The sequence below is a fragment of the Anabrus simplex genome, chromosome 1 (genome assembly GCF_040414725.1).
Source record: "Anabrus simplex isolate iqAnaSimp1 chromosome 1, ASM4041472v1, whole genome shotgun sequence".
NCBI classification, from domain to species: Eukaryota; Metazoa; Arthropoda; class Insecta; order Orthoptera; family Tettigoniidae; genus Anabrus; species Anabrus simplex.
This window is the reverse complement of record NC_090265.1, coordinates 1716116549-1716139459: the sequence shown is the minus strand read 5'-3', so window position 1 is coordinate 1716139459 and position 22911 is coordinate 1716116549. Positions and strand designations below refer to the sequence as shown.

The window sequence follows — 22911 nt, the reverse complement described above, 5'->3', positions numbered from 1 at the left end:
TGAATTTATAGACAAGAAATCTTCTTAGATGTGGAAATAGATCTGATGGCTTACCTATTCAAGATGCAAAAGAAAATATGACAGTACCTACAAATAATTTATTCTGCTGCCTATTAAATGGCTTATCAAACAATCCTCCATGCAGAAATTGCAGATGTCCTGAAGTGTCTTTAGAACAAAAAAAAAGAAAAGTATCAAACCTGTTTATCGTACTGTACCTACTGTTGACATTCATCTCATTAAAAATTTCAAAACACATTCTTTCGACTTCATTCAGCCTTTCCTGCTCTAATTGAAGCCTGGCTTTCACTAGGTATGTTACACCTGTTTTATCTGACATATCCCTTATATAGCAGTTCAGCGTGTTCCTTGATGGCAATTTAAACAAATTGCCTCTAGTGTACTTGTATAATTTAGGTGAAATAATTTCCGGGATTACACATTGTTTTATAGAATTTTCTGGCCACCTGTGGTGATTTTTTAAAAACTGAAGTTTCCATTTTGATCTGAAATAAATAACCATTTTGTATTGGAAGGGTTACGTCCATTAATTTCAAGCACAAATTTAAACATGTGCAGTGCTGGTTCTTACATTTAGGCAACTGCCTCTTCTGGGGTTTTAGCTGTTTGTATTTTTTTTAAACTTCATTCCTTGCATACCTCAGTTTTATTCTTGGTGACAGTAAGTGCTTTGTGGTTCTTAAATAATTGTGAGCAATATTTTTGGTCTGAACTTCACAAGGGACTTGCTATTATGATTGGTCAAATTCATACAGTGCACATCGTGTCGGTCTTTTTGCATCTTCCTGTTTCTACCGTAGTAGCAATGTCTTTATTTCCTTGACCATGTACTGTTTGTAATCATCATGAAACTTTCTCTTTTCTCTTGGTTAACATGTTTTACAGTTATTCCATGGGGTTATTTTAGGTGTTTTTATATACAGGATAATCTTCAGACAGGAGAACATTATCCTTCAATTTCTTTATTCTCAGTCTAGCGCAAAAATTAGGTTGAAGAAAATGCTGCCTCTTGACTCCAAATTGGGTAAAAATGCACCTCTAGAAATAGTACTGAGTCATTTCTGTCTTGTGTTAACATTGATGCTTTCACGGCCTGTAGAAGTCTTCCTCGTGAACAGTCTAGAATTTCTTCCGAAAACGCAGAGCAAAGTTCTCTGTGAAACGTAAAGAGTTTCACATTGTTTTCTTGACACATCATAAACCCAAAAGTATATATCATGTCTACATTTCTGTCTACGTTCCCGCTCTTACTCCGGCAGTATGGCACACATCAATATACCATTGTAGCTAACCATCCACATATGTTAGAGTGCGGGCCTTGTGAGCTCAAGGTGGCAGGTTCTATCCTGGCTCAGTCCAGTGGTATTTGAAGGTGCTGAAATGTGTTAGCCTCATGTCAGTAGATTTACAGGCACGTTAAAGAACTCCTGTAAGATAACATTCTACCACCTCGGCGTCTCGGAAAACCATAAAAATAGTTAGTGGGATGTAAAAACAATATTATTATGTCCGGCTCTATGGCTAAATGGTTAGCATGCTGGCCTTTGGTCCGGAGGGTCCCGGGTTTGATTCCTAGTCGAGTCAGGGATTTTAACCTTCATTGGTTAATTCTAATGGCTCGGAGGCTGGGTGTTTGTGCTGTTCCCAACATACCTGCAACTCACAAACCACACATGACATTATCGTCCACGACAATAACATGCAGTTACCTACACATGGCAGATGCCGCCTACACTCATTGGAGGGTCTGCCTTACAACGGTTGCACTCGGCTAGAAATAGCCACATGAAAAAAAATTATTACTTATTCAGTCATAGCTAATGAATACAAAACAAAACTGAGAAGGCTGTCAAGAGGGACATTCTAGTAGTGCTCAACTATGAGCTGTTCACTGCTTAGCATGAAGCGGAGGCAAATGACATAGATGGCGGCGATGGGAGAACCATTTGAATGAGCTATGTGTTGTTTCGCTACTAATCAGGTCTCTTATCTTTCTTATCCTTACATCTTCCTGTAGATGTTTTAGCATTAACTGTTTGTGTAGGTGGAGTTAACTCCTTGTGAATAATTCCCAATCATTGGTATTGCTTTTGTCAGTCAAGATTTTTGCAGACTTTCTCATCGATTGAATTATAGTTTGGTTTCTGGATCAGTTTTTCACCTGTAATGACACTGGAAAAAAGGTAGGGTCAGTGGCAGTTCGTTCTTCAAGGTCTGAGCAGACATCAAGTCTTTGTTGCTTTTATTAATTGCTCAGGAGTCTGGGCATGAACTCTGATGCCACAAGCTACATGTGGAAAACTTCTATTAGAATTTTGAGGCAGGATCCATGACTGTTTTTCACTAGTGAACTAACTTGATCACAGAATTGACGACTGTCTTCATAAATATTCTAATGCACTTTTGCGATAATTTCTGGCGTTGAAATGGACACCGGATGACCAGGGTGCACCTTGTCATCATTCGATGTTCTGCTCCCCACTTAAATTCTCCTGTGGATGGGAGCACTAGAATACATCCACAGTATCTCCTGCCTTTCGTAAGAGGAGGCTAAAAGGGGGGCGAGGAGCTCGCAGCTTGGTGGTGTGGGTTGGTGACCACGGTTCCTGTTGCTGTGCCTGGCATTGCTTCCACTTGTGTCAGGCTCCCCTCTTCATCTTTCCTACCTTACCTCCTTTGGTCATCTCTCGTTCTGTTCCGATCCCAATGGTATTAGAAACCTAATGTATAGACAAGAAATGTTTTTTTCCACCAATCAATACACAATTTATTGTAAATAGATTACTAGTACCGGTTTCGGCCCTTAACGGCCATCATCAGCTAGTACATGATTAGTTTCCAGCTATTAGACAAATCACAAGTTGTTATTGTGTTAGACATCCGGATGTCTAATGGGGGATGGAAATGCAGTATACAGTAGCATGAAGTTAAAATATCTGTGGTCATAGGTAAAAAGTTACAATAAGTTAGAACATGAGTATACAGAACACTTAAAAACGTATGGCCACAATATAAAACTTTATTGTAACTTTTTACCTTTGACCACAGATATTTTAACTTCATGCTACTGTATACTGCATTTCCATTCCCCATTAGACATCTGGATGTCTAACACAATAACAACTTATGATTTGCCTAATAGCTGGAAACTAATCATGTACTAGCTGATGATGGCCATTAAGGGCTGAAACCGGTACTAGTAATCTATTTACAATAAATTGTGTATTGATTGGTGGAAAAACACATTTCTTATCTATACATTGAATCTATCAATACGGAAAATTAAATTTATAAATAATAATTAGAAACCTAATGCGAGCCCTGGGGTGTCTTTCATTTTCACACCTTTCATGAACCTTCCCTTTCTTTTGTCAGTACCTTTATTCTTCAAAGTGTTAGACCTCTCCATTGTTCTTCTGATTAGTGTTAACAGAGAATGGTTGCTGCATTGTACTTCCTCTTAAAACAACAACCACCACCACCACCAAACTGCCAAACATTTCTGTCATGTTTAATTGTTATGATAACAAGTTAAATGGTGATGAAAGTCATTGTTGTGTTTGTCTTTATTAGGTGAAAATCCACATGATCATCAGCCCATATCGATCTGGAATATACATTTAATAAACTTTGGCTGGACAGTAAAGTGTTTCCCGAACTGACTGGTTGGTTGGACATTTTGGTAAATGATGCAATGTAAAGTGTGTTGTAAATCATTCAAACATAGTAATATGAGTAAACAAGCAGTCACTTCTCATGCTAAAGGACCTACTCATATAAAATACATGAAAGCTAAGTCTTTCCAGCCAACAATTTCTTTCTTTGCAAAGAATACCTCTACTCCCATCTCCACTTGAAGATACGCAGCCAAGAGTTAACACTACATCCACAGCTACAAAGGAATTAGCATTGCCAGGAACAAGTCGAACGAGTTTAAAGACTTTCAGTGTGAATAAAACTGATGTTATATCGGCTGAAGCCATATGGGCTCTCCAAGTTGTCACTGGAAATATGTTTCTCAACTCTTGTGATGAAACTCCCGCAGCATTCAAAACAGTGTTCCCAGACAGTAAAATTACTGAAAACTTTACAATGGGCAACACTAAGGCTTCCTGTGTTATAAATAATGGATTAGCCCCCTATTTTAAAGAAAGTTTGCAAAATGACTTAAAACTGTGCTCTGAATACGTTGTTTGTTTTGATGAATCATTGGACAAATTTGTCCAAAGAAGACAAATGGACTTGTGTGTAAGGTTTAGGGATGTAAATCTTCAAAAAGTTGCAACAAGGTATTGGAACAGTGTATTTTTAGGCAGGGCAACTGCAGATCACTTGTTAGATGGGTTTATACATGGATTCTCCTTATCTTCAGGCAATATCTTGCAAGTCTCAGTGGATGAGTCGAATGTTAACCTCAGTTTTTTAAGAAACTTTGTCCCGTTAAGTAGACAGACACACAACCACTACAGTAACTGCAGTAAAATAAAATAAAACAAATTAGCTGGTACACAGATGATCTAGTTCAAAAGGCGAAAACAGGAAGCGTAAACAGACACCCTCAAACATCACCAAAATAAACCAGAAGGAACTTACCTGAAGCTGATGGAAGAGTGTCTCATCAAAAACCAGTGGAAAATAATAAAGGGACCTGGTATCAAATTGCCAACTATTTAAAAGAAGAACAACATATCTTTCTATGAAAAAGAAATAAATAGATTTATTTAATAAATGAAATAAATTGAAATTGAAACAGGGAAAGCGTCAACGCAGAAAAAATAAAAAAAAAGAAACAGTCAAAAATTAAGTTAACATACCAAGGAAAATTTAACATGATAAATCATGGTCGACCAGCACAAAGGAAAATGAACTAGTCATAACATTAATTAATATCTGGAGGCCTCCTCATACTAGAGAAATAGGGAAATTAAAATAATTATTTGCTTATAATTATTCTTTAAAATATTAGTACTTTAACCACGGAGTTCTATCCAACAGGAAGAATTACTGGCAGTCCGGATAGAATAATCACAAGGGCACATCACACAGGAAGAAATTAAAACAGAATTTTAAAATTAATTAGCTTAAATGTGAGCTCAAAATTTCATAATAGCAAGGGGAAATCATACAATAAAATAGAATCGTCACACAAGATAGTTAATCTCTGAGATAAGCAGAAAACATCATCCACCTTATTTTCAATCAACAATCCCAATAATCACCGGTTGCCATAGCAACGTACGAACGCCATGTACCAAAGCATAAGCAAAGGTTAGAACGGAAACAATAGCCCAAACAACGAAAGAGAAAAGCATAATTTTACCAAAAGAACAAAGAAAGAATCAAGAAAATAGAAATCAAGACAGAGAAAAATTAAATAAAATTTCCGTCCTCTTGGTTAGAACTCAACCTAGTTGGGGTGATTTGATAAAAGATAAATATTTAAATATTACAAGATCATCAAAACTTTTTTACAGGATTAATTGATAATTCAGCTTCACCCCAGATCTATATGTGAAATGTTTTTTTTAACAAAACGGAATATTACTTTGCCTGTTAGTAATTCAGGTTTTTTTTTTGAAGCCGAGATGATTACAACGGAAAGCAACTTAGAGTTCCACACGCCACATACTCCAGTAAATTTTCTCAAAATTGATGAAAGCCGAAAGGAGACCAAGTTCTTTAAGGCGCCGAAAAATTCCGCTGGATTGAGGTGACGCCATAGCGCCATTTTAATACTCGCATAGATGATGAAATCTTAAAGAAAATATTAAAAAACATACAGTCTGGTGACGCTCCCATGAAGATCCAATTTACACTAAAAACATTTTGAGGATGAGAGAAGGAGCACGATATTCTTCAGCTGTAGTCCATGTTGCACGCGGAAATCCTCTCGCACATGAGACACACAGAATACAGGTCCAACTACTCAAAACACTATAATGGCCGCTCTCACCATGAGCAAGGATCAACAATGAAAAGCTTGCTCCGCAGTGAGCTCTAATTGGTTAGGGGTGGAGCATCGTAATACGAACACTCGGTGTAGAGGTCAGCACGTACAAGGAGCTTTATTCCTGTAGATTCAATGAAGATAATGAGCGCTATACTCAGAGTACATGTGTATTAAATTAAACAAAAGTGGGGAAGAAGAGGAATGAAGATAGTTTGACACAAATTTCAGCGACAATTAGCCCACAACCAAAATGTTTGGGGTAGAGGAAGACGGATAAAAATGACACCTCGGTGTCAACTTGAAAATCATTTACAAGTGCTAAACCCCCAGGCCAAATCTCTTCTTGATATAGGCATATGCAGTTTTTATACAGTAAATTGAGCCATGAAAACAGGGATCTCCAAAATTGACTGGGACCTTTTTAAATTTTTCAGATCTCTGCACAATCTTTTCAAAGATAGCCCTGCTCGACATGCTAAATATACAGACATAACAACAAGCACTGAATTTCCTTACAAGTTCACTAAGGTGGCTGGAAAATGGATGCTGTGATGATCAATTATGATCTCACAGACAAATCCGTGAAAGAGTACACAAAAAAAAAATGGCAAAAACCTTCAGTACCTTAGAGAATCTGCGAAGAATCCATACTTAAGGCATAATTAAGTGCTTTTAGAAGTATTTTGGGAGATGTTGAACCTTTCCTCGGAAGATTTCAAAGTCAGAAACCTATGGTGCCTGTGACTGATTTGTCTTCAAATTTGAAACCCGTTTTGAATTTAGACCTAGACTGATTGGAATTCATTATATTCACGTACATTGGAAACACAAGTTAATTGCTTTTGGTCTCGATAGTGCTTTAAATCCACATGAAATAGTATTAGATTGCTGTGGTAAAATAATTTTATTTTCATATTTGAATTACTCTGTTAATAGGTTAGTTGTACTTTGTTCCTTGGAAATGATAAGATAAAGGTATATGTTAGGCCTACATGTTACCTTTAAACAATTTGTATATATATATATATATATATATATATATATATATATATATATAAAGTGCCCATCAGTGTAATTGTTTTTCCATAAATAATTGAAAAAAAAAGAAAGATGGGAACGGTGGAGGCTGGCATTTTTTTTCTTTATTTCCTTGTAAAACATGCTGTTCGGTGAATTATTTTGTCACTAAGTTTTTGTGAGTCAGGAAAATTTTTCTTAGTTGGTCAGGGTAAGTCAGGGAAATTTGAGAAAACATTTCTTTGGGCACTATGATGATGACGATGACCATCAGAGTGAAAAGGAAAACCTGAAGAATATAGGTGGGGGGAGGAGTCTTTAAAGGAGGGGGAAATGAAAGGCCCCCGTGACCTTGGATGTCCTAAGCCCATGCATCTTGTTATTGGCCTTTTTCCCCACTTTCCTGGGCTTGGTACCTCATTTGGATTTGCCCTCTTTTACAGCGGATGCCTTATGTGGACGGATGTATTCATAATGATGAATTTGTCATGGTTAGTGGTGTGGTATGTTGTATGTAGGTGAAGAGAAATGTATTAGGTCGAACCAGTCCCCGAGGTAGAGGATTTAGCCTTGACTCGCCAGGGGTTGATTTGGATCGAAGGCCACATTCTACCAAGGAGCCAGACTAAGTTCAGCTTATCCCAGGCTCACTTTGGTTTTGGCCAGGGGTTTAAGACCTCCTCTTGATGCAATATGATTTCTGAGATAGAAATGTCAACCTGGGATCGATGAGGATTCGAACTTCAGCCTTCTGAGTTGAATGCTAGCAGCTGAGTCACTGAGCTAATCATGCTTTCAACAGTAACTGAGTTGTTAATTGAGGTGTGCTCTGTCACTTCAACTATCACCTCTGCTAGTTGTCATAACTGCTGCAACTGTTGTCAACAACTAGTACGATACATAACATTGCCACATTATTTGTTATGGTAAAATTCAGTAACTGAATATATGTACTTACAGTGCTAACTACTGTATAAAATGATATTTCTTCATCTTAATGACCTATGAATGACCCTTTTTTTTCACAGCTATCTGGAACACAAAGGTTCTATAACACAGAAACTTTAATCTTCCTCCATGTAGAAATTATAGATGTCATCATTTCTTTTACATTACTGAGCGAGTTGGCCGTGCAGTTAGGGTCGTGTAGCTGTGAGGCCTGAAGTTTTTCCGTGGTTTTTACGTTTTCACACCAGGCAAATGTTGGAGCTATTCCTTAATTAAGGTCATGGTTGCTTCTTTCCCAGTCCTAGCCCTTTCTCATCCCATTGTTGCCATATGACCTGTTCGTGTAGATCCAACAAAAAACAAATAAAGTATAAAAGAAATCAGTATTTATATATCAGTGATATTCACTGTTGATGTACTTTGGAATAAAAATCTAAAAAATTGTGAGACATGAAATATTAGAAAATATATTTTGTGCATAGTAAAGAAAGCTAGCAGGAGCAAAATATATACTGTATATGTAGAGGAAACAGCGATTTAGTACTGAGCGAATTGGCTGTGTGGTTAGAGTCACACAGCTGTGATGTTGCATTCGGGAGATGGTGGATTCAAACCCCATTGTTGGCAGGCCTGAAGATTGTTTTCCTTGGTTTCCCATTGTTATTTCAGGCAAATGCTGGGGCTGTACCTTAATCAAGGCCACGTTCGCTTTGTTTCTACTCCTAGCCCTTGCTTATCCTAGTTTCGCCATAAGACCTGTCTGTGATGGTGCAATGTAAAACAAATGGATGGCTGTTTCTCAGGGCACAGTTAAAGCATTATTCGAAGCCCAGGCAAGTTCTGCAGGCTGACAGGACAAGGATATTGATTTATTCTTCACATTCTCTTCATATGACTGTGTTCAGTATTGCATAACCTTGAACAAATGCGTCATGTTATTAGGATATTTATAAATACACTTTAAGGTATGCATTTATGTTTCTATAAAAAAGTTTGGTAAATTATTTAAGATGTTATTATTTTTTATTCATTTTCTAAATGTAATGAGTGTTATTTGAGGTGAAAAAACTGCAGCCATATCTAACAGTTTAATTTTTATTGGCTTATACATGTCTCTCTTTGTTAACAGAAATCAAATACCAAATTCATCTGTGTCATGTTAACCTGAAACAGAGCCACCAAGCAATAGTGGTACTACAGTCCATTCCTGGAAAACAACGCAATGCCAAAATCAACATGGCCTTGGCCAAGTTGTACCAACAGGGAGGAATGGAGCGTTCAGCCATCACGTCCTACAAGGAGGTCTTGAGGGTGTGTAACTGGTATTAGAAAATAGTAAACCTAACCCTTCCTAGCAGCATCATGTTCACTTCTTTCAGTATCTCTTTTTATAAACAGCCATCTCCAGCCATTGTCCTGGACATGCCTCATTTCTGGTTGAGTAGTGGTTTCTCTGCCTTGATGGTTATGAATTTCATGTTTTTGGTCCGTATTGAACTGAGAATAATATATAAGTAATAATAATAATAACGTAAACGTTTCCACCTTTTCAATACTACAATATATTCACAAAATTACAAATTATACGGTACTAGTTTCGACCCATCTAGGGGTCATCATCAGCCGTATTGGAGCAAAGATCATTTCTGCCTCCCATGCTGTTATGGCAAATATTTTGTTCTCAGAAACACTTATATTTGAGAAGAATATAGAATAAAGGAGGGGATAATACAGTAACACAGACAGCTATGAACATGAGCTCATCCAGTAGTGTGCTTCCTGCTGAGTGCTGTTACTCCTGTGACAGATAGACTAGTGAGAGAAAGAGAAATTTAATGCGTTTTATGCTCTAAAAAAACTATTTAATATAGGATGCTGGAATGATCTGCCTTGCCAGTACAATTTATGTTAATCAGTCTTATTTATACACTATTTTAAATAGATTTTTATGAGATTGTGCAAGTCAGTACAAGAGTATACCAGGTGTAGAATAAGTCTTTTCCAGTTTCACAAAGAGATGGCGCCAGCGAACAGTAAGCAGCGTATGAATTTGACACATGTCAGTTTGTTTGTCTGACATTAACCTACCAGCACACACAAGTTGAGTCTGCCAAATACTAGCATCTGGGTTGTATCGTTCAGTGATCATGTCGATGTTTGTGCCTGAAAAAAAGAACGTTTGTGGCATGCATTGCTTTTCTTATTTAATCAAAAGAAAAAGGCTGTGAAAAATAATCGTTCGCTGTAAAAACGTATGGTGAACATGCTTCATTGATTAGAACATGTGAGACATGGTTTTGACAATTTAAACATTGTGATTTCAATGTGAAAGACAGTGCGCACTCTGGTAGACCACAAGAGTGTGAAGACGAGCAATTGCAGACATTACTGGATGATGACCCAACTCAAACTCAACAGCATTTGGCACAAGCATTAAATGTGTCACAAGAAACAATCAGCAGATGTTTACGAGCAATGGGGAAGATCAATGAACTTGGTAAATTGGTCCTACACGATTTGAATGAACGGCAAATGGAAAATTGCAAAGTTACTTGTGAAATGCTGCTTCAACGCCATGAAAGAAAATAATTTCTGTACTGAATTGTGACAGGTGACTAAAAATGGATTTATTTTGAAAAGCCAAAGTGGAGAAAATTGTGGCTGTTACGTGGTGAAGCTGGTTCTTTAACATCAAGGCCAAATTGCTTCAGTAAGAAGACCATGCTTTGTGTCTGGTGGGGCCAGACCGGTATTGTGTATTATGAACTTTGAAGCCTCTGTGCCGGTCCCAAGCCTGGGAAAATGGTGAGGGTGAATGGCTGGTTATTGAGTCCCAGTGGAGGTGCATGTACCAAGCAGGTGCCTCTGGAAAATGCTGGGAAATCCTCTAGTTGACAGGTTTACCTGCCTACGCAACCAGCAAATCCTACCCCGTATGGGGATGGGTGAAGGCGAATGCCCGGTGCATTAAAACGGGGCCTTCTTGACTAAGGTATGGTAACTCTAACAGAAGGTTCCTTGGTCCTCCAGGTTGGGGGTTGGGCGAGGGGTTAACAGCCCCATCATAAATAAAAAATAAAAAAAAGAAATTGTTCGAATCCTCAACAAACAGAAGCCGGATGGATTGAATATAGACGGCCCTGATCAATCAGTCACTACTGATTTGCATTTAGGGCAGTCGCCCAGGTGGCAGATTCCCTATCTGTTGTTTTCCTAGCCTTTTCTTAAATGATTGCAAAGAAATTGGAAATTTATTGAACGTCTCCCTTGGTAAGTTATTCCAATCCCTAACTCCCCTTCCTAAAAACAAATATTTGCCCCAATTTGTCTTCTTGAATCCCAACTTTATCTTCATATTGTGATCTTTCCTAATTTTAAAGACACCACTCAAACTTATTCGTCTACTGATGTCCTCTCACACCATCTCTCCACTGACAGCTGTATTGAACAAGTGGATCTATAAATAATTATTATAATATCTGTGATTTACGTCATCTTCAATACGGAACCAAAATGACAATAGTTACTTGTAACATACCACTTAGTAAAGCAGCTCGTCTCCTTTCTTCCAAGTTCTCCCAGCCCGAACATTGCAAAATTTTTGTAACGCTACTCTTTTGTCGGAAATCACCCAGAACAAATCGAGCTGCTTTTCTTTGGATTTTTTCCAGTTCCTGAATCAAGTAATCCTGGTGAGGGTCCCATACACTGGAACCATACTCTAGTTGGGGTCTCACCAGAGACAAATATGCTCTCTCCTTTACATACTTAGTACAACCCCTAAATACCCTCATAACCATGTGCAGAGATCTGCACCCTTTATTTACAATCATATTTATGTGATTACCCCAATAAAGATCTTTCCTTATATTAATATGTAGGTATTTACAATGATCCCCAAGGGTAAATTTTACCCCATCAACGCAGTAATTAAAACTGAGAGGACTTTTCCTATTTGTGAAACTCACAACCTGACTTTTAACTCTGTTTATCATCATACCATTGCCCACCGTCCATCTCGCAACACTATCGAGGTCACCCTGCAGCCGCTCACAATCTTGTAACTTATTTATTACTCTGTACAAAATAACAATCTGCAAACAGCCTTATCTCTAATTCCACTCCTTTACACATATCATTGATATATATAAGAAAACATAAAGGTCCAATAATACTGCCTTGAGGAATTCCCCTCTTAATTATTACAGGGTCAGAAAAAACTTCGCCTACTCTAATTCTCTGAGATCTATTTTCTAGAAATATAGCCACCCATTCAGTCACTCTTTTGTCTAGTCCAGTTGCACTCATTTTTGCCAGTAGTCTTCCATGATCTACCGTATCAAATGCCTTACATGGGTCAATTGCAATACAGTCCATTTGGCCTCCTGAATCCAGGATATCTGCTATATCTTGCTAAAATCCTATAAGCTGGGCTTCAGTGGAATAACCTTTCCTAAACCCAAACTGCCTTCTATCAAACCAGTTATTAATTTTGCAAACATGTCTAATATAATTAGAAAGAATGTTTTCCAAGAGCTTACATGCAATGCATGTCCAACTGACTGACCTGTAATTTTCAGTTTTATGTCTATCACCCTTTCCTTTATACACAGGGGCTTCTATAGTAACTCTCCATTCATTTGGTATAGCTCCTTCAACCAAACAATAATCAAATAAGTATTTCAGATATGGTACTATATCCCAACCCATTGTCTTTAGTATATCCCCCGAAATCTTATCAATTCCAGCTGCTTTTCTAGTTTTCAACTTTTGTATCTTATTGTAAATATCATTGTTATCATAGATAAATTTTAATACTTCTTTAGTATTACTCACCTCCCTTATCTGGACATTATCCTTATAACCAACAATCTTTACATACTGCTGACTGAATACTTCTGCCTTTTGAAGATCCTCGCATACACGCTCCCCTTGTTCATTAATTATTCCTGGAATGTCCTTCTTTGAACCTGTTTCTGCCTTAAAGTACCTATACATACCCTTCCATTTTTCACTAAAATTTGTATGACCACCAATTATGCTTGCCATCATGTTATTCTTAGCTGACTTCTTTGCTAGTTTCAATTTCCTAGTAAGTTCCTTCAATTTCTCCTTACTTCCATAACCATTTCTAACTCTATTTTGTTCCAACATGCACCTCCTTCTTAGTCTCTTTACTTCTCTGTTATAATATAGTGGATCTTTACCATTCCTTACCACCTTTAAAGGTACAAACCTATTTTCACATTCCTCAACAATTGCATTAAACCCATCCCAGAGTCTGTTTACATTTTTATTTACTGTTTTCCACCGATCATAGTTACTTATTAAAAACTCCCTCATGCCCGTTTTATCAGCCATATAGTACTGCCTAATAGTCCTAATTTTAATATCTTCCTTTCTTTCATGTTTATACTAGCCCTACAAGAGATACGATGGCTTGGGAATGGCATTATGGAAAAGAAGGAATACAACATGTATTATAGCTTTCATGATAAAACACACCAGTTTGGTACTGGATTCATTCTGAACAATAGTATGAAGCACCTAGTCATTGATTTTCAGCCTATCACACCAAGACTATGCAAACTGCATATCAGAGGAAGGTTTAGAAACTATACTTTATTCAGTGCTCATGCACCAACAGAAGAAAAGAATGAGGGGAAAAGGATTCCTTCTACGAACTCCTAGGAAGAGAATATGGAAAGTGCCCCAGGCATGATATTGTGCTGGTGCTGGGATATTTTAATGACCAAGTGTGTCAAGAGGAACATCTAGCACCTATACCAGACGAATGGAGAAAGTCAACAATCAAGCTATTATACAAGGGAAAAGGAGACGCAGAGAACCCAAACGTGTGTAGAGGAATAGCGTTGGAATCTACATTACTGAAACTCCTAACAGGAATCCTCGCCAAAAGGCTGGCAGAGAAGCTAGAACCCCTTCTACCAGAGGAACAGTTTGGTTTTAGAAAGGGAAGGTCCACGACTCTGCCAGTAGAAAACCTGTTGGAACAAATAAAACCGACGATAGAAAGACCAAAAGGAAAACTATATGTGGTTTTTGTTGATTACTCAAAAGCCTTTGATATGGTCAACAGAAAGGTATTAATAGATAAACTGGAGGAACTAATTGGAAAAATGAGCACAACGACCCTGATATCGAATATACTGGCAGAAAACTACATACAGATAGATGATGGAATAGGCATATCTGACTGGCTGTCGCAGACGAACGGTGTCCTCCTAGGCGATCCACTCAGCCCTATCCTGTTTAATGTTCTCACGAACGATGTCGCCAAAGGATTGGCAGGAACGAGCACATACGTGTACGCTGATGACATGGCCATCACAGCGACAGATATAGATAAACTGCAAGTATCGCTAAACACACTATGTGAATGGGCAGAGAGAAACTGTTCCGACCTCATACGGACAGGTCCCTGAGAACACGTGGTGCTAGGAACCACATGCTGGTTCATACACATAGAAAGATGAACTGTACTTAATTATACATATACTAGGTTTATTATACTATATACACATCGTGATACATTTGTTTAAACTGTCGCTCACGCGATGGTTTAGATATTTACAGAACTTGTCCGCATAGCACACTTTAACATAGTCCGGCAGCCATGCTGCTTTCCCGTCAACCCCTCGCTCACTCGATGGCACGCGAAGGTGTCCGAACACTTCCAACATACAAACAGCCGCAGGAAGTGGCGCAGCGCTAATGCAGTGGCACTCTGGTCAATCACAAACATACCGCCACACCTAAATGTATCACATTTAACAATAACAAGAAATGTTGAATTTAAATTGAACACATAGTCATATTATGAAGTTCTTTCACCATCAATACATATGCTGATATGAAACACGCACAACTTCAACCAAAGTAACTGAGCAAAAATGTACACAGATGTTCAAATTATGAAACCTAAATGAACAAATTCAAATCCTACAATAAAAAGTACAGCACTAGACATAAACAATAAAGGACACTGATCATAATTAAAGTCTTACAATACAAGAGCAAAGAATTTAACACCAACACGAAATGAGACACTGAATGTATTTGCAAGTATCAGTCTTGAGCTGGCAATGGACATAACTTATGTACAGAACGCCTCAAAATTCCATTGCTGGTGCGAATTGTAACCGTACGCACTCGTCCGTCCTTCCCAGGATGAGTTTCCTTGACCGTTGCAAGTCGCCAAGAGAGAGGAGGAATGTTGTCGTCCTTAACTAAGACGATAGTTCCAGGCTGAAGGTTAGGCTGACTCGTCAACCATTTCTGCTGCTGTTGTAAGCTATTAAGATAGTCATTAGACTACTGTTTCCAAAAGTTCTGCTGCAGAGCTTGAATGTAGTGCCATCTGGAAGTATAACAGTGCACACTATCACTAAGGTCAGGTTCAGGGAAGGATAGCAGGGGGGCTCCGATCAGAAAGTGGCCAGGAGTCAGGTATGAGGGTTCATCACAGTCGTCTTGAGAGTCTTAACGAGCGGTATTGAGTTTAGGCATGCCTCTATTTGGCAAAGTAGGGTATACATCTCGTCGTATGTCAAGCAGGCATTGCCAGCGGTTCTTTGCAAATGATGTTTCATGGATTTCACCCCAGCTTCCCAGAGTCCCCTGAAGTGAGGCGAATCAGGAGGAATGAAATGCCAAGTGAATCCCTCTTGCGCTGCGTTCTTCAGCACATCTGTCTTCCACTGTTCCGACCGGTGCACCTTCAACAACTCATTTCTAGCTCCTACAAAGTTAGTAGCATTGTCACTGTATAGGTTTGTACACCTCCCCCTCCTGGCCGCGAATCTCCGTAAGGTGGCAATAAAGACCTGTGTGGTCAAGTCACGAACTAATTCCAAGTGTATTGCCTTGGTGCAAAGGCAAACGAACAATGCTACGTAGCATTTTACCTTGACCTTGCTCCTGGTTGCACCCTGTTTAATGTACAACGGGCCAGCGTAGTCAACTCCCGTATTCAAGAATGGGCGCGATGGAGTCATTCGAGGAGAAGGTAGCTGCCCCATGAGCTGCGTTGCTGTTGAGGCTCGTAGTCTGAAACACTTCACACATTGGTGAATGACACTCCGTACCACTTTCTTTATGCTCACTACCCAATATCTGGATTTAAGAGAGGCTGCTACACGATTCGCACCAGCATGTAGCAGCCGAATATGCTCGTCAGCCACAATCAACTTGGTTATATTATGATGCTGAGGTAATATGATTTGATGCCTTTCTGCAAATGGTTTCAAAGAGTTTTGTAAGCGTCCCCCTACTCGTAATACATCGTTCCCATCTGGGAATGGGTCCAGATTTCTTATTGAACTTGCGGTGAAACTGATGAGTTCGACTTCAACTCGCCTATTTCCCTTGCGAATGTCACACGTTGAGCAAGTTTGATACATATCTGAAGTCCCATTGCTAGCTCTTCTGCAGGTAATGGTCCTGTTCTTCTTACGTTATGTCTTCTGGAATTGAAAACAAATCTGTTGCAATTAGCCATCACCCTCTGTAGACGACGGAGAGATGAGAACCGTGTCGTGACTTCATCAGATGGAGTGGCACTGAGTAAACATTGTACTGTATCCCTTCTTTCTGGAAGTTCATCTACAGAATCGTTTGAATCCTTAGAGGGCCAGGTACTTGCGTCTTGCACCAACCATGCCGGTCCATGCCACCATTGTTCATAATGTTGTAGGCTGAGTGGTCCTTCTCCCCTTGAAAGAACATTGGATGGATTGTCTTCTGACATAACATGACCCCACTCGGCTCTTCTAGTCAACTGCTGTATCTCAGAGACACGATTTGCAACGAACGTTTTCCATCTCTTATTATTATTTATAAGTTTCATATTCCGTATTGATTGGATTCAATGTAATAGATAAGAAAAATGTTCCACCGATCAATACATTTATTGTGGATAAATTATTACACTAGTACCGGTTTCGACCTATCTTGGCCATCATCAGCTAGCACACATAATTACAGTCATGGGATAAATTACAAAGAAGTTACTTAACAGCATGGAAGTAAAATATATTGCAGTATGTTGCGTTAAAATAGCTCTGATTAAAAGTAGTGATGGTTAGAATAAATTAAAACCTATTGATTGAGCATGGACATGAGTACATAAACACATTAAAATATATATGCCAATCATAAGACACTAAAAATATATAGCACATTAAACACATTAAAACATGGTATTTTATAAACATCTATTAAAATTTGAGTTCATGTTGCGTTGCATTCATTCTTCAATCCTCTTGTAGTTCTTGTGTTGATTAAGTTGAATATCGAGAATGTTCTATGGTTGATATACTTTGTGTTGGTATGTTATAAGAACTCTGGCATATATATATTTTAATGTGTTTATGTACTCATGTCCATGCTCAATCAATAGGTTTTAATTTATTCTAACCATCACTACTTTTAATCAGAGCTATTTTAACGCAACATACTGCAATATATTTTACTTCCATTTTTTATCAGACATCCGGATGCTCTTAAGTAACTTCTTTGTAATTTATCCCATGACTGTAATTATGTGTGCTAGCTGATGATGGCCAAGATAGGTCGAAACCGGTACTAGTGTAATAATTTATCCACAATAAATGTATTGATCGGTGGAACATTTTTCTTATCTATTACGTTTTCCATCTCGTCGGTTCAGCTGCAAGCCACGAGAGTACTGTGGTCGAGTCAGTCCACAAGAAAGTATTGTCAATTTTCAGATTCAGGGTGTTGATAGTCTTATCCACCAGACGTGCCAACAAAAGAGCCCCACACAGTTCTAATCTAGGTAGAGACTGTTGTTTCAGAGGAGCAACTCTGGATTTCGAACATACCAAATGTACCGAAACTTCACCGTGTTGATTGGTACTGCGGATATACACACATGCTGCGTAGGCCCGTTCAGAAGCGTCTGAGAAGCCATGAACTTGTATCTGGACGACTCTTCCCGCACAAAGAATCAACCTGTCGACATGAATGTTGTTCAGTGTTGGTAGATCAGTAAAGATTTTAATCCAGCCCTCAAGTAAAGGAGATGGTAGTGGTTCATCCCACTCTAGTTTTTCTTGCCACAACTGCTGCATGAAAATTTTACACATTACGATTACTGGTCCTATCAGCCCTAGTGGATCAAATATAGAGGCTATAATTGAAAGCACATTTCGTTTCGTAGGGCCTCCATTGTTCTCCTTGATGTGAACCTCAAACTGGAACTTGTCAAGCAAGGGATGCCACAGCAATCCTAGCGTTTTAATATTGTCTTGCTTGTCAAATCGTAGGGGCAACTGTGATTCTCTCAGTTCTGCTGGTATCGTCTCAAGTACAGCGGAGTGATTCGAAGTCCACTTGCGGAGCGGGAAGCCTGCGCGTTGCAGCAATTCTTGTAGTTCTCCTCGCAGCTCTATAGCATTTTCCACTGTATTGCTACCACACAATACATCGTCCATGTAGAAGTCCCGCTTCAACACGCGAGATGCTGTAGGAAACACATGGGCTTCTTCTTCAGCCAGTTGAGTCCGACACCTTGTGGCTAGGAAGGACGCTGAGGATGTACCGTATGTTACCGTCTTCAGTTGGTAGGTGCGTAGAGGCTCGGATGGTTGTTTTCGCCAGATTATACGCTGTAAGTTAACATCCTTGTCATCTACTCTGATCTGACGGTACATTTTTGTAATGTCTGCCGTCATCGCAATCTGATGTGTGCGAAACCTTGTCACAATTGATAGTAGATCTTGTTGAACAGTAGGTCCCACCGCGAGAGTGTCATTGAGGGAAACGCCACTATCAGTTTTGCAGGACGCGTCGAATACAACCCGTGTCTTAGTAGTGGTACTCTCAGCCTTCAAAACTGCATGGTGTGGGAGATAGCAGAATGCTCCTTTGTTTTTGCATATATCTGGGGCCAGCTTCATACGACCCAGGGTCTTATACTCCTCCATGAAATTTACGTAATCAGCTCGCAGATCAGGTCTCTTCTCAAACTTCTGTTCCAGTAGTCTGAATCATTTCTCCGCTATTTTGTAAGAGTTTCCAAGTTGCAGACCTTCTGCCTTCGTAGGCGGTAGAACTGGCTGAGTCAGCAAAGAGGATGCATCTGGATGTGCTAGGAGTAAGTGATATTCGGGTAAGGGGAGATAAGGAGGAAGAGAGAGGAGATTATAAAGTGTACTTGACGGGTGTTAGAAAGGGAAGGGCAGAGTCTGGGGTAGGGCTCTTTATCAGGAATACCATTGCATGCAACATAGTTTCGGTTAGGCATGTAAATGAGCGAATGATGTGGGTAGATTTGTCAGTGGGAGGAATTAGGACTAGAATTGTGTCCGTGTATTCACCATGTGAGGGTGCAGATGAGGATGAAGTTGACAAGTTTTATGAAGCATTGAGTGACATTGTGGTCAGGGTCAACAGCAAGGATAGAATAGTGCTAATGGGCGATTTCAATGCGAGAGTTGGGAATAGAACTGAAGGATACGAAAGGGTGATTGGTAAATGTGGGGAAGATATGGAAGCTAATGGGAATGGAAAGCGTTTGCTGGACTTCTGTGCTAGTATGGGTTTAGCTGTTACGAATACATTCTTCAAGCATAAGCCTATTCACTGCTACACATGGGAGGCTAGGGGTACCAGATCCATAATAGACTATATCTTAACAGACTTTGAATTCAGGAAATCTTTTAGGAATGTACGAGTTTTTCGGGGATTTTTCGATGATACAGACCACTATCTGATCTGTAGTGAACTAAGTATCTCTAGGCCTAGGGTAGAGAAAGTGAAATCTGTCTGCAAATGAATAAGGGTAGAAAATCTCCAGGACGAGGAAATTAGACAGAAGTACATGGATATGATTAGTGAGAAGTTTCGAACAGTAGACAGTAAGCAGGTTCAGGATATAGAAAGTGAATGGGTGGCATACAGGGATGCTGTAGTAGAAACAGCAAGGGAATGCCTAGGAACAACTGTGTGTAAAGATGGGAAAAGGTGAACATCTTGGTGGAATGATGAAGTGAGAGCAGCCTGTAAACGTAAAAAGAAGGCTTATCAGAAATGGCTCCAAACAAGGGCCGAGGCAGACAGGGATTTGTACGTAGATGAAAGAAACAGAGCGAAACAAATAGTTGTTGAATCCAAAAGGAAGTCATGGGAAGATTTTGGTAATAACCTGGAAAGGCTAGGTCAAGCAGCAGGGAAACCTTTGTGGACAGTAATAAAGAATCTTAGGAAGGGAGGGAAAAAGGAAATGAACAGTGTTTTGAGTAATTCAGGTGAACTCATAATAGATCCCAGGGAATCACTGGAGAGGTGGAGGGAATATTTTGAACATCTTCTCAATGTAAAACATGGTGGTGTTGCAAACAGCCAAGCTCATGGGGAGGAGGAAAATGATGTTGGTGAAATTATGCTTGAGGAAGCGGAAAGGATAGTAAATAAACTCCATTGTCATAAGGCAGCAGGAATAGATGAAATTAGACCTGAAATGGTGAAGTATAGTGGGAAGGCAGGGATGAAATGGCTTCATAGAGTAGTAAAATTAGCGTGGAGTGTTGGTAAGGTACCTTCAGATTGGACAAAAGCAGTAATTGCACCTATCTATAAGCAAGGGAACAGGAAGGATTGCAATAACTATCGAGGTATCTCATTGATTAGTATACCAGGCACCGGGCGAGTTGGCCGTGCGCGTAGAGGCGCGCGGCTGTGAGCTTGCATCCGGGAGATAGTAGGTTCGAATCCCACTATCAGCAGCCCTGAAGATGGTTTTCCGTGTTTTCCCATTTTCACACCAGACAAATGCTGGGGCTGTACCTTAATTAAGGCCACGGACGCTTCCTTCCAAATCCTAGGCCTTTCCTATCCCATCGTCGCCATAAGACCTATCTGTGTCGGTGCGACGTAAAGCCCCTAGCAAAAAAAAAAAAGTATACCAGGCAAAGTATTCACTGGCATCTTGGAAGGGAAGGTGCGATCAGTCGTTGAGAGGAAGTTGGATGAAAACCAGTGTGGTTTCAGACCACAGAGAGGCTGTCAGGATCAGATTTTCAGTATGCGCCAGGTAATTGAAAAATGCTACGAGAGGAATAGGCAGTTGTGTTTGTTTCGTAGACCTAGAGAAAGCATATGACAGGGTACCGCGGGAAAAGATGTTTGCTATACTGGGGGGACTATGGAATTAAAGGTAGATTATTAAAATCAATCAAAGGCATTTATGTTGACAATTGGGCTTCAGTGAGAATTGATGGTAGAATGAGTTCTTGGTTCAGGGTACTTACAGGAGTTAGACAAGGCTGTAATCTTTCACCTTTGCTGTTTGTAGTTTACATGGATCATATGCTGAAAGGTATAAAATGGCAGGGAGGGATTCAGTTAGGTGGAAATATAGTAAATAGTTTGGCTTATGCTGACGACTTTGTCTTAATGGCAGACTGTGCCGAAAGCCTGCAGTCTAACATCTTAGAACTTGAAAATAGGTGCAATGAGTATGGTATGAAAATTAGCCTCTCGAAGACTAAATTGATGTCAGTAGGTAAGAAATTCAACAGAATTGAATGTCAGATTGGTGATACAAAGCTAGAACAGGTCGATAATTTCAAGTATTTAGGTTGTGTTTTTTCCCAGGATGGTAATATAGTAAGCGAGATTGAATCAAGTTGTAGTAAAGCTAATGCAGTGAGCTCGCAGTTGCGATCAGCAGTATTCTGTAAGAAGGAAGTCAGCTCCCAGACGAAACTATCTTTACATTGGTCTGTTTTCAGACCAACTTTGCTTTACGGGAGCGAAAGCTGGGTGGACTCAGGATATCTTATTCATAAGTTAGAAGTAACAGACATGAAAGTAGCAAGAATGATTGCTGGTACAAACAGGTGGGAACAATGGCAGGAGGGTACTCGGAATGAGGCGATAAAGGCTAATATAGGAATGAACTCAATGGATGAAGCTGTACGCATAAACCGGCTTCGGTGGTGGGGTCATGTGAGGCGAATGGAGGAGGATAGGTTACCTAGGAGAATAATGGACTCTGTTATGGAGGGTAAGAGAAGTAGAGGGAGACCAAGACGATGATGGTTAGACTCTGTTTCTAACGATTTAAAGATAAGAGGTATAGAACTAAATGAGGCCACAACACTAGTTGCAAATCGAGGATTGTGGCGACGTTTAGTAAATTCTCAGAGGCTTGCAGACTGAACGCTGAAAGGCATAACAGTCTATAATGATAATGTATGTATGTCCCTTCTTCTATTGCCCAGAATTTTTCCATCTTCCTATTGAGGTCATCGTCCTGTCTGAGGAAAAATGATGAAGTGGGTGAAGTTTCTGCTCTCTCACTAGTCCGAGCCCGCGACTTTATTGGACCTGACAGTATCCATCCCAATACAGTATTTTTCAAGATGGGTAGCTCATTGCAGTTTTTCCGCCACCCTTCTTGCAACAAATGCATAAAAATCTCCGCATCGATGAGCATGTCTACTGGTCCTGGCTTGTTGAAGTGAGGATCCGCCAATGTGATATCCTCAGGCAGGTTCCACGATTTACAATCAATATGGTTCGCTGGAATATCACCTGTTATGTGAGGGAGTATAGAACACGTTATAACAGTTTCGAATCTGGACACATTAGAAATGATACGAACGTCAACACTTTGAGATGCGGTGACAGCAGTGTTATTTATACCACTAATTGGAATACAGTTTCTATGTCGTTGCAGCCTCAGCTTACTTGCAAGGACTCGGTTATGAAATGTGATTGCGATCCATTGTCAAGTAGAGCTCGGCAGTGATGAATTCGACCATTGTTGTCTGCAACTCCTATTATTGCAGTGGACAGCATTACTTGAGATTGTGGTTTGAATTTTAGTGTGCAGTAACTAGCATTTACTCTGACCCTGTTCGTCGTCTCTAATACCTCTACTAGCTTGGGTATCCTTGTTTGTAGTCGTTTGATTGTGTGTGGCA

The 22911-nt window shown here is 39.6% G+C and overlaps 1 protein-coding gene across 1 annotated transcript in view; it reads left to right on the top strand.

Moving 5' to 3' along the window:
- Positions 1 to 22911, top strand: part of APC7 (anaphase-promoting complex subunit 7) — a 197469-nt gene that overhangs the window by 33359 nt on the left and 141199 nt on the right. The window contains exon 3 of the mRNA XM_067154711.2: positions 9066 to 9247. Within this exon, the coding sequence (XP_067010812.1) occupies positions 9066 to 9247 (182 nt within the window). The remainder of the gene's footprint in view (positions 1 to 9065; positions 9248 to 22911) is intronic.